The 10,888-nt window shown below is 44.5% G+C and overlaps 1 protein-coding gene across 1 annotated transcript in view; it reads right to left on the minus strand.

Moving 5' to 3' along the window:
- TRPC4AP (transient receptor potential cation channel, subfamily C, member 4 associated protein) overlaps window positions 1–1,997 on the minus strand; it is a gene marked incomplete at its 5' end in the record, with an annotated part of 24,087 nt that extends 22,090 nt beyond the window's left edge. The window contains 2 exon segments of the mRNA XM_009874355.1: window positions 1,513–1,629; window positions 1,869–1,997. Coding sequence (XP_009872657.1) covers window positions 1,513–1,629; window positions 1,869–1,997 — 246 coding nt within the window.
- Window positions 1,998–10,888: the final 8,891 nt, after the last annotated feature.

A 10,888-nucleotide genomic window follows, 5' to 3' on the forward strand; every position in this document is an offset into this window, starting at 1 on the left:
TGGCCAGCAGGAGGAGGGAGGGGATTGGCCCCCTGTACTCGGCACTGGTGAGGCCTCACCTCGAGTGTTGTGTCCACCTGGGCACCTCGATACAGGAGAGATCTCGAGGTGCTGGAGTGAGAGCAGAGGAGGGCAACGGAGCTGGGGCAGAGCGATTGAAGGAGCTGGGGCTGTTTAGTTTGAAAAAGAGGAGGCTGAGGGGAGACGTCCTCACTCTCTACAACTACCTGAAAGGACATTGTAGGGAGGTTGGTGCTGGTCTCTTCTCACGGGTAGTTAGCGATAGAACAAGAGGGAATGGCTTCAAACGGCAACAGGGGAGGTTTAGACTGGACATTAGGGAAAAATGTTTCACAGAAAGAGTAGTCAGACATTGGGATAGGCTGCCCACAGAGGTGGTTGAGTCCCCATCCCTGGGTGTGTTTAGATGTGGTGTTGGGGGAGATGGTTTAGGGGTGAGCTTTGTAGAGCAGGGTTAGTGGTTGGACTTGGTGATCCCAAGAGTCTTCTCCAACCTGAACGACTCTATGATTAAACCCACGTTTACCAGCCACATCTCTGGCCACAGTAGCAGGTAACTCCAGCGTATCTGATATTTACCATCTCCAGCCAAGATAAAAAACCAAAACAACTAACCAACCAACACCACCACCAACACACACATGCATTTTGTGCTTTCTGATGTTAACAGCACTTCTACAGGACGAATCACTACTTCCCCTTAAAAGCAAGGGAAATTTAGAGCATTTTCATACAATGCTCTAAATTGCTCGAGCAGCTGAAGATTTTGTCAGCTGACAGGATTATCAGCAACTAAACCAGTGTCAATTTCAAACCAACATAACCTAAATACATGTTTTACTTAAGTAAAGCCGTGCTAAGTGTAACAAAGAGAGAAGTAGCAAGGACACTTTAGTTAGACTGAGGGGGGAAACAAAAAAAAAGGAACAAACTTGGCTATTTGTGTAATGCAGAATTAAAACAAATAACCCAAAGGACACATTGCCAGAAAGGTCTACAGAAAGTTCATGGTTCTGTTTAAAAACTTTTTCAGAGATTAAACAGTCTACGTTACCTGCCAGCAATATATACAGACAACCTGGCTTAAGAGTGCCCCAGTGTGCTTAAAAAAATGCCACATTCTTCAGCAGAAAGTGAAATTCTCAGTGTACTAACTGTGGTGTTTAAACTCACAACTAGGTATTATTTGAAACTTTTCCTTGGGAACCTAGAGGTCTCACCTTAAGACTGCCTGAACAAACAGCCAGGTCTTCTGCACCATATAAGAAAAAGCACCTCACTCTTGATGACGTAATACCTCAGAAAATACACCCTTTGCCCATTCTGCTTAACAGAAACAGGCACAGTTCTAATGCTTAACAGCAAAGTGGTAAAGTCACTCCGTAGCTTGCATTTAGAAGCTTCAAGGCGTTAAAGACCTCATGGATTTCTCAGGGGTATCGCTATCATGCAGAAATCTTTTGGTATCATTGAAAAAACCCCCACACTTACATCGACTCCTCCAAATAAGTCAAACGTGTACGTATTTGGGAAAGTGGACTCTTGAGCAGCTTTTCTATCTTCTGTAACATATGCCATGGCTTCCATTGAAAGAAGTGGAGAAATTTCCTGCATACAGTTTAAAAAAAAAAAAGTTCAAAAGGAAAGTTCTTCATCAGTGTAAACACAATTGTCTCTGACTATCCGTGCTGTGAGATCTACTGACTACTGAATTACATGCACTCCCAGCTCTTATCCACGAACTAATTCACAGATTCTATCACGCCAACAGTTTCAAAATTACTTAGAATACAATGACAACAACAAAAGAACCCCCTAGCTTTCACAAGGAACAGTGTGGATGGTACCTTTAAGATGCTTTGGCACTGGGAGAAATCACTGTTTGGGTGGCTGTGTTCGTACAGCTTCTGCAACAGCAAGGGAATCCCATTCCATTTCGCTTGTTTATCTCTCTCCTTTAACAAGGCCTCTGTGATCTGCAACAAAGAAAGAAGAAAATGCCCATGTGTCTAAAGCTTCATAACCCAGAAAAGAACCTTATCACATCCTCAAAATATCAGTATGTGAATATCACAGAAAAATAGTTTACTTAGAGTACACTGTTACAAAATCTAGTATCTCCTCCTGTGCAGCAATTTATCGAGGACTGGTAGCTGCAGAATTTTACAGATGGTCAAATGTCTTAAGCAGGACGGAGCTTAAAAGCACATGTTATCACTTAGAGTACTTAACCTCATTCGGTATTTTCATATTGATCATATATTTCAAAAGGGGAACAATCAGTCTCTAAATAATTCCTCTAGCAGAACTCTAGTTGACAGGCTACCCAACGAGGAACCAGGTGCCCTTGACACTACCAAAAATTACTCCAGTCTAGGGTAGACAGAAATGCTTCACTACTCATTACATTTAGCCAGTAACGAGTATTTCCTCGGCCAAGCCGTTACTGGCCACAGCAATGACTCGAACTGCTAAGATTTACAAGCAGGCTCCCAAAGAATGTATCAAAGGTGCAAGGAAAATTTCCTCTGTAGCCTTGGGCTGGTTATAAATGCAGACCATAAGGAGATCAGCAGATCACCAGCAGCAGCAGCAGCATTATCCCCTGGGAAGCAGGCTGCACCCACAAAAAAGAACACCTTACCATTTGCTACTATATTTGTGCAAACTATCTTCAATTTTCCTCCTGCTCCTCAAAATATTTTTTAAAAATTCTCAATATTCACCACTTTGTTTTACACCTGGGAAAAAAATGAAGCGACGGCCAAAGACTCATAAACATTCTGCTTTGGATCCACAAAAGACAGTCTGAAGCCTGAACACTTACAGGTTACTGCCAGTAGATGCTGTAAATGGGGAGCTCTTCATTACAGCCCATCCTCCAGCCAACGCTGACCAAAATTCAGCTCCCTTCCTGAACAATACTTCAGAGGTACCCAGAATAACCCCAAATTACAGACTTATCCTTCCACAGAAAGGTGAGGCAGACAACAATAATTGCAAGCAGAAGGATTTCTGGCTGGTTTAAAAAATTTATTTCTATGTTCTCCACCTACAGAACAAAATATAAAGGAAACTCCAATGCTCAGGTTGTCTTGATGTGACATTTGTGGATTTTCCCTTCGTCTAGACATAAACCTCTAAGCTGCTCTTCCACATAAGTCATTCCCTGAACCTTTCTGTGGTGAACTTGCATTGCTTCCCACCTGCTTAAAAGTTCATTCTTAGCAGTTAACAGCCAGGAAATCTTGCTTCTCATTGTGCCAGCCAAGATATCCTTCTCAGATATATCTCAGGGTACAATTCCAGAGGACCATTCAACTCCTGATCAGACAATTATATGCAAAAATGCTCCAATTTCTGACTGAGAATTTAGCCTTTTTCTCTGCTTGTTAGACAATACCCAGGAAGATCAGAAAACTCACGCAAGCATGTGAAAACTCACACTGGCCATGTTAGCTGCTACAGGTCCTCCCCTTCTTCTAAGCCTCCCAGATACTTCGGGTTCTCTGAAGCAACACCCAAATTGTACATAACTAAGAACTTCACGGCTCCCAAAACACCAAAATGCCAACTCTCTGGCTCCAGCTGATGGGGAAGGTACCACAGGAAACACAACATGCATGGGCTGCAGTCTCAGGATCCAGTAGCACAGTGCAGAATTCAGCATCCAAGTCCTCACAGATAATGCCAAAAGTCCTTATTTGACGTTAAAACCCTGGCCAGGGCTTAACATCGCATTTGTTAACTGCACGTACACTTCCTGGTTTGGGGCAGGATCCATCTCCACTCTCATTTCTGTTCCGGTAGGTCTTCCCTCGCCCTGTCTCGGCCTCTGCGAGGCAGTCACTCGTGCTGACCTGCAGAAAGCTTTCAGAATTGAAATTCTGACAGAACGAAGCAAATGTTTCCTTGCTCTCATCTTCTTTTAACTGCTTCCAAAAAAAAAAGTATTTATTTCTCTTAAGACATGTCTTTGGTTTCATTGCAAGCTCTAGCTTGTGGTCCCTATTCTGTTTTTACGAGGCTACCCTGGCTCTGAATATTTCCATTGTGGTGGGGCAGCATTTGCCAATGCAAAGATTTTGGATTCCGTGGAGGGTTTAAAATTCAATTAGATTGTAAGGAGCTGTCTTTCTTTATAACCATTTGAGTTAAGAACTGCATCTCATGATTTCTGTAATAGCAACTAGTCCACAGTTTTCATTTAAGCGCGAAGGCGGTTTCCTTCTCGCTCTTTTTGGGTAGACATTACTGAACAGTCATCGAAATCAGAACTGGGTCTTCTGAGGCCCCTTTCCTTCTCTAGAGTTTTTTGGTCTCATCCAAACAAGGTAAGCGTAATCCAACTGCGATTTCTCAGAAATCTTCACTCGCTGAGTAGCTCTGGACAAAATACTTGAAATCTTGGCATGCAGAGCTTGAGAAGTCAGATAACTTGGAACGCACTGCCCAGGGAAGGGGTGGCGTCACGGTCCCTGGAGGTGTTTAAGGAGAGGCTGGATATGGCACTTAGTGCCGTGGTCTGGCTGATGTGCTGGTGGTGGCTCACAGGCTGGACTTGATGATCTCGGAGGTCTTTTCCAGCCTCAATAATTCTGTGATAATATCTAGCAAGAAGGGGAGGTTGCAGAAGCCCAGCTGGAAATAGTATTGATCCAAAGAAAGGAGCTACCTAACTGATGGCTGCTGTGACCCATCATGCCTTACTGGCGTTAGAAGACCCCAGAGTAAGTAATAATTACACGAAAACAAAAGAATCAGTGTTAAAACTTCCCCACCACCCAGGTGCAGTAAACTAAATCGGTACAAACATCAAGACTCCACGGGCCCACTTCTCAAAAGCTTGCCAGCACACGGATCCAAGTTTTCAACGACAAACCCAGAGGACCCATGGAGCCCCATGGGGGCTCTCCAGAAGTGTTTCCACTCCAGGCAGGTCTCTGACAGACGACAGCAATGCATGAGCTCAAGCCAGGCCCTGAGCTCCCGAAGCACAGCGCAGTCCAACGCAGGCAGTTCAGTGAAGGCTGTTGGGCAGCCAGGCCATCACACCCCTACAGAGCCCTGGTGGCGTGGTTTTGCTGGAAGGGTGATCAAAGACTTTTGAGAGGATGTAAGTACAGGGTTAAAAATGTGTCACCAAGCCCATCCGTGACTGCAAGATAGAGCACAGCTGAGAAGTTGTTACTTTAAAGTCTCCCAAAGGACCGGAGCTCAGGATTTCCCAGGAGGAGAGGCTGATACCTACCATAGGAATACTTTCCTGTTACACAGTTCAATAACTTCTGTGTATATTTCTTCTTGAAAGTATACAAAGGGCTGAACAAAGACACTATACACAAATCTAACAAGGTATTTTAAATTTCTTTCTAATCCTCCTGTGTCACAAATCCTTTTAAAACACTCCAGCAGTCATTAGCATAATGGTTGATAAACAATTACAGATACTTAAATCTTCATCAAGTTATATATGAGGTTATACGTTAATACTGACCCAAATCCAACCTTTGGTCAGTTTAGTTTCCCTTTCTCCCCGTCCGCTTTGCTACAGCGTTTGCTGCTGCTGCTCCTACCCCCGACGGCGACCCTCCTGGCACAGCCTCTCCCACAGAAGCCGCTTATCCTCCCTCCCGGCTGCTCCGTGCCCTGGCGGCAGTCAGCCCTGCATTACGAGCATTGCTAAAGCATTTGCTGCTGGTCTCAGATCTCTGGCAGTTCCGATTGTTTCCAAATCCCTTTTCCTCCCAGTGAGGATTTTCCTTTCCACTTGTGTGCCTGCATTGTGACAATTCTCACCGCCCTGCAAACCAAACCCCTTATTTTTCCTATCCTTCTCTCCAGCGCTCTTCTAAGCTGTGTCAGTGACACATCTCGGTATCTTCCCATACTTGCTGATGATCTGAAGGCCCATGAGCGCATGACAGCAGCAGAAATACCATGAGCTACTCCTCCCCTCCACTCTCCAGAGTAGGAGGTTACAATTTTATAATGGAATTGTGTCCCTATTTCATATTTTACCCTTCAAACATTTCACTGCCTTGCCAAACACTCACTCACTCCAGGCGGCTGTTTTCTGTGATGTTTCAAAAAGCAACAAGCAGTGACTCAGGTGTCCAAGCATCCTTTACAACGCTAAAGGATTCACGCTGTGAGAGACTGTACAGCTATGACACATCAGCTATATTTTTTCAATTTTCTGTTGCAATCACGCACTAAGGTAAGACTGGAAGTGCTTTTAAAAAAAGCTGGGTTTCCATTCTCAGTGTTTTCCATGATCACTTCCAAAGTATATAGTCAAGTGCTCTGGAACTCTAAAAAGAGGCACAGGATTACGGATCTCAAGAAACAGATGCAAGCACATGGCCTCTACATATTTTTAAGAAAATCTAAGCCTTCCCATATCCTTTCCCCTTCAAATCTTTTAGGCCATAAACTTAAACAGGAAACTAATATTTGTGCAAATAATTTTCCTCTGAGCAGTAATAACTTAAGCAGTCATCACTGACAGATTTTCAAGAGAATGATTCTTCAGTATTTTGGGGAGTGCCCTGTCATCCCAGCTCTTTATTACCTTTTCCTTTTTTTAACAAGCACGCATCAATCGCTACAAGCTGTCCCTTTCCTCCCAGAACTTTTCACAAAAAAGCCTACAACCAAGGTAAATGACCCCTGCTCTCCCTCGAGTTTCCATTTTAACACCAAGCTGTGCTACAGAAACACAACTTCTGCCCTACACAGTGATTATGGAAAGCATTTCAAGGAAGGAGCGGGGAACTGCTACCCTGCAGTTCTGGGGCAGTGAACAACGCAGCCAGCCCCCAGCTGATAGCTCTGATCGAGAGCACGTCAGAACCCCTCAGATTTTATTCAGCAACAGAAACCCCGCTGGTGATATTAAGCTGGGAGAAGTCCACATAAGAGCACCTATTTCCAGTCTCTCCTCAGCTCCTCGATTCTTCGAAGGGTGGATCAAGTTTCCCATAATCACCATCTCTCCATCCTCCACAACCCAGGATGGCGTCCCTGCCCACGACAGGGAGGTTGGACTAGATGATCTCTAAGGTCCCTTCCAGCCTAGGCCATTCTATGAGTCTATGGAGCCCAGGATCCTTTCTCCTGCCAACTCCAAAGCCAGGCAGGAATTCAGGCACACAGCGTCCTAAGATGAAACCTGTTGTAGCTTCTAGCCAGGTCCAACCATCCCCACAACTCCTAAACTAGTGCTCTGCTCTCCGTAACTGGAAGAAGACTCCCCAAGACAAAGCACAGGTCTCACGAATCTCAAAAGAAAAATAAATCACAACTCATATGAAAAATTATATCAGCTTCTCAGTGATTACTTCTCCCTTGGAGTTGCCTAAGCTTTTTCTTTAACTCATTTTGAAAGAAAGCAAAATCTGTAGGGATATATAGAAAAAAAGCAGAGGGATAAGGAATATTATGTCTACAACAGCTTTCTTCTCACTTGCCTTCAGTAAAGTCAAACTTTTGAGCATTTCTAGCATGTGACAGAGCTCTGGTCCCTGTGATATAAAAAGCATGCCCAGGCTTTCCATACCCACTAGCTGTCCTCCACTGAAGAGGTATAAGCCTGCTAAGACCCGCACAAGTAGAGCTACTAAAGTGGATTACATTCACGTGAATGTTTTTTTGATGGTAGCACTGTAAAGGAGGAAACAAAACTGACTGGAAGACAAAATATTTTCTCAGAGTTAGGAAACTACTACAGACTACTGATAACCTGTAACAGCAGGAGCTGGAAATCTGGATGTCTGAGGCAGAAAATGTTTTCCTTCCAACAGCGAGAATTTTTTTTCCCCGGAGTGGGTAGTGACTATCCCGCTAAGGGCAACATCTATTCCTAGGGTTAGCAATCATGAACTACAGCTGGACAAACAGACTCCTTTTTTCCATTCTGATTGTTTCAGTTAAGCCTTGGCAACCCTGTGACAGTGAGGCCAGTGCTGACGATCTGCTCTTGGGACTGTCCCAGGAGCATGCTAGTTTGCCAACAAATCACTGCTTAGTCCGTTTTCACACTGCTCTGCCTACAAGGATTCGCACAGCTGCACCTAAGTGCCTTCTGGATTCACGTTCTACACGTGCTTTTCACAGCTGGCTTGCAGCAGATGAAGTGTGTGCCCTCTTGCTAAGGGGATTCGAGCTTGATCAGCTGAGCCAAAACGTTCCTGTGCCTTCAAGAACTGCAGCACAAACCCCGTCAGGTCTTATTTATGGTGCCCAGCAGATGTGCCAGGAGAGGGACAACAGAGCAGTCAGTTCACAAGCAATATTTGTCCGTGTTAGAAACCGGGTGTCAGTTCTGGTAAGCTGGTCTGTTTCTAGCTTACCAATATATAAAAAGCACCTTTCACTTGTTTTGTCTCAAGGTTTGCCCTAAGACTGAGGACAAAGCTATGCAGTCTGATACCAGTGATCCAGGGCAGCAGCTGATGCTACAGATACGGCTGCAATGGAGATATGAACAGATAACGGCGATATCTACTGAAATCTGCTTTATCTATCAGCCTTCTTGTTACTAATAATAAAGCAAAGAGGTCAACTGGCCTGAAAGCTACAGCTCCTGACAGCGACCACAGCAAGAACACGCAAGGATGCAGGTTTCAGAACCTTAGCTGGCCTCAAAACTGCCAGATATTCAGGGGGCTACCACTGCTAAAAACACCTTTAGGTTCCTGTAAGATCGGACTGACGAACTTTCAAATGCAGGCCTGTCAATGACTATCCTTACCAATTCAAAGACAAGCCCCTGCTTTCCTCATACAAAAACAGATCTTGAGATCACCTGAAGAGAGTACGTAAAGCTTCGTTTAAGAATAAATGCCACTGCTGCCCACAAAATTGTCTCCCAGAGATCAGATACTGAAATACAGTGACAACACTGCAGGAGAACGCTACTCAGAAGGCAGGCACCACAGCGAGGAACAGTCTTTCTCAGTCTCTCCGAATTAAGATCTTGAAAAGATTTCTCTTCCTTGCAGGACGCCAGCAATGCAGTCCATCAGCATATGATCCAAAACTTCCTTGCAGAGAATGTGAAGGAAGAGCTCAAGGGACATTCTCCTGACCTGTTCTTCTAGATCCCAACACAGCAGCCTGGAAACTTGATCTGCTCTCAAGCTTTTCAGGAACAAATGAGCTGAGAAACTTAAGCAAGGGCTACCACACTGCCACCGAGAGCCAACTGCAGGATAACTGCAAATATTTTGTTTAAAAAAAGCACCCCAAACTGCCTTGTACTTCTTTAAAAGCTACATCAAAGTGGTTTATATTTAGATCACCTACAAACAAAAAACTACTGCAAGGTAAAAGTACAGAGATGTCTAATTTACAAAGTTCAAAATCATTCAGGGAGTTGGCCTGCTCCCGCGCCCCCCCCTCCTTCCCTTAGTCCAAATGATTTAAAACCATATCCCCACAGCATTTATGAAAGACCGGGAGCCCTAAGGCTTTAGGTTTTTCAGGGCAACGCAAAGATACTGAAATTTATATTACAAAACTAAAAAAACCAAAACCCAAAGTCCCAGCAACAAAGGAAAACACCTTAGGACTGGGCATTACGAGATGGAGGATATAACTGGCCGAAGTTTCCTCAATTACTGTAAAAGCCTGGTCATTTGTTTCAGTGGTTATTTCCAACAATTCACAAAAGCCCCACATTAAAACACAATAGTACTGCATTTCTGAAGCAAACCAAAGCCCGGGGTGGAGGTACCATCCTATCAGATTATGCTGGTGCACGTTGTTACAGGTTTATCCGACTTAAATCGTTATGGCTGTGGGGGAGTGAGCGGGAGCACAGAGGTGGAGAGGCAAGTTAGGGAGACAACACGCTGCTTTGTCTACGTGCTCACACAAAATACACTCCTAAAATAATCCCACAGAAACAGCTTCCTTCAAGAACGAAAAGATCAGGTTTAAATTCCTGCAAAATATCTGCTTTTTCTTAAGTATTAACCAGACTAGTATCTGAGGAGCAGTGTATTAAGGACAAAAGAGCTGTTGAAAATCACCTCCTGCTCTTTTATCTCTCAGCTACAGAGTGAGGCACTGACATTTAAGACAAACAAGTCTTCTCTTGGTAATTGCTCAAAATCCTTGTTAATCAAGGAAAATACTGTTGTGTGTACTAGTGAAAATCATTTAGATGAATCCCATTTTAACTCTTTTAAGATACCTTAACTCAATAATCACCCAAATGCAAATTCTTTATCCCTCGCTTCAGCTTCCAAGTCTTTCGCACCATTTTGCATTTCAAGAAATGCCAATTACTCTCCATAAAGAGAAATGAATAGTCCATTATCTGAGCAGCTTCTAAAAAAATTTTAAAAAACCAGCATAAGCACATGATAGGCCTAGGTTAACAAGACAATTTAATTTCTTGGTATTTCCCAACATCATCAATGGAATAGTTTCCATCAATGGAATATTTTCTCACTGTCATCAACTGGAATAGTTTCACAGAAATTCACCAGCCTAAAGCCATTTCAGAGCTAAAAGGTGTCCGAGCCCTAATATCACGAGGTTGCCTTTGCCCACCGAATGCCGCACGGTTTTGGTTCCAAGCAGAGCGTCCCTTCTTCGCCACAGAAGCACAACCTCCATCCCCAACCAAGGCCACAGAGGCGGAGGGCTCTCACAGCACGGCACATGCTTGTCTTGCTCCAGCCTCTCTTTACAGGGAGGCCGAGGATGGGAAGGAGGGAGAAGGAGCACGAAGGCACCGAGGCATCCTTCTCCGCCACCACGTGAGGCCGCGGGGCCGCCCCTCGGGCCCCGGGAGCAAAGCCAGGCTGGCAGCGGAGGCCGGGCAGCCCCGGAGAGCGCTCTCGGGAGCAGAGGC

This window comes from Apaloderma vittatum, unplaced genomic scaffold (genome assembly GCF_000703405.1).
Source record: "Apaloderma vittatum isolate BGI_N311 unplaced genomic scaffold, ASM70340v1 scaffold14368, whole genome shotgun sequence".
NCBI lineage: Eukaryota > Metazoa > Chordata > Aves > Trogoniformes > Trogonidae > Apaloderma > Apaloderma vittatum.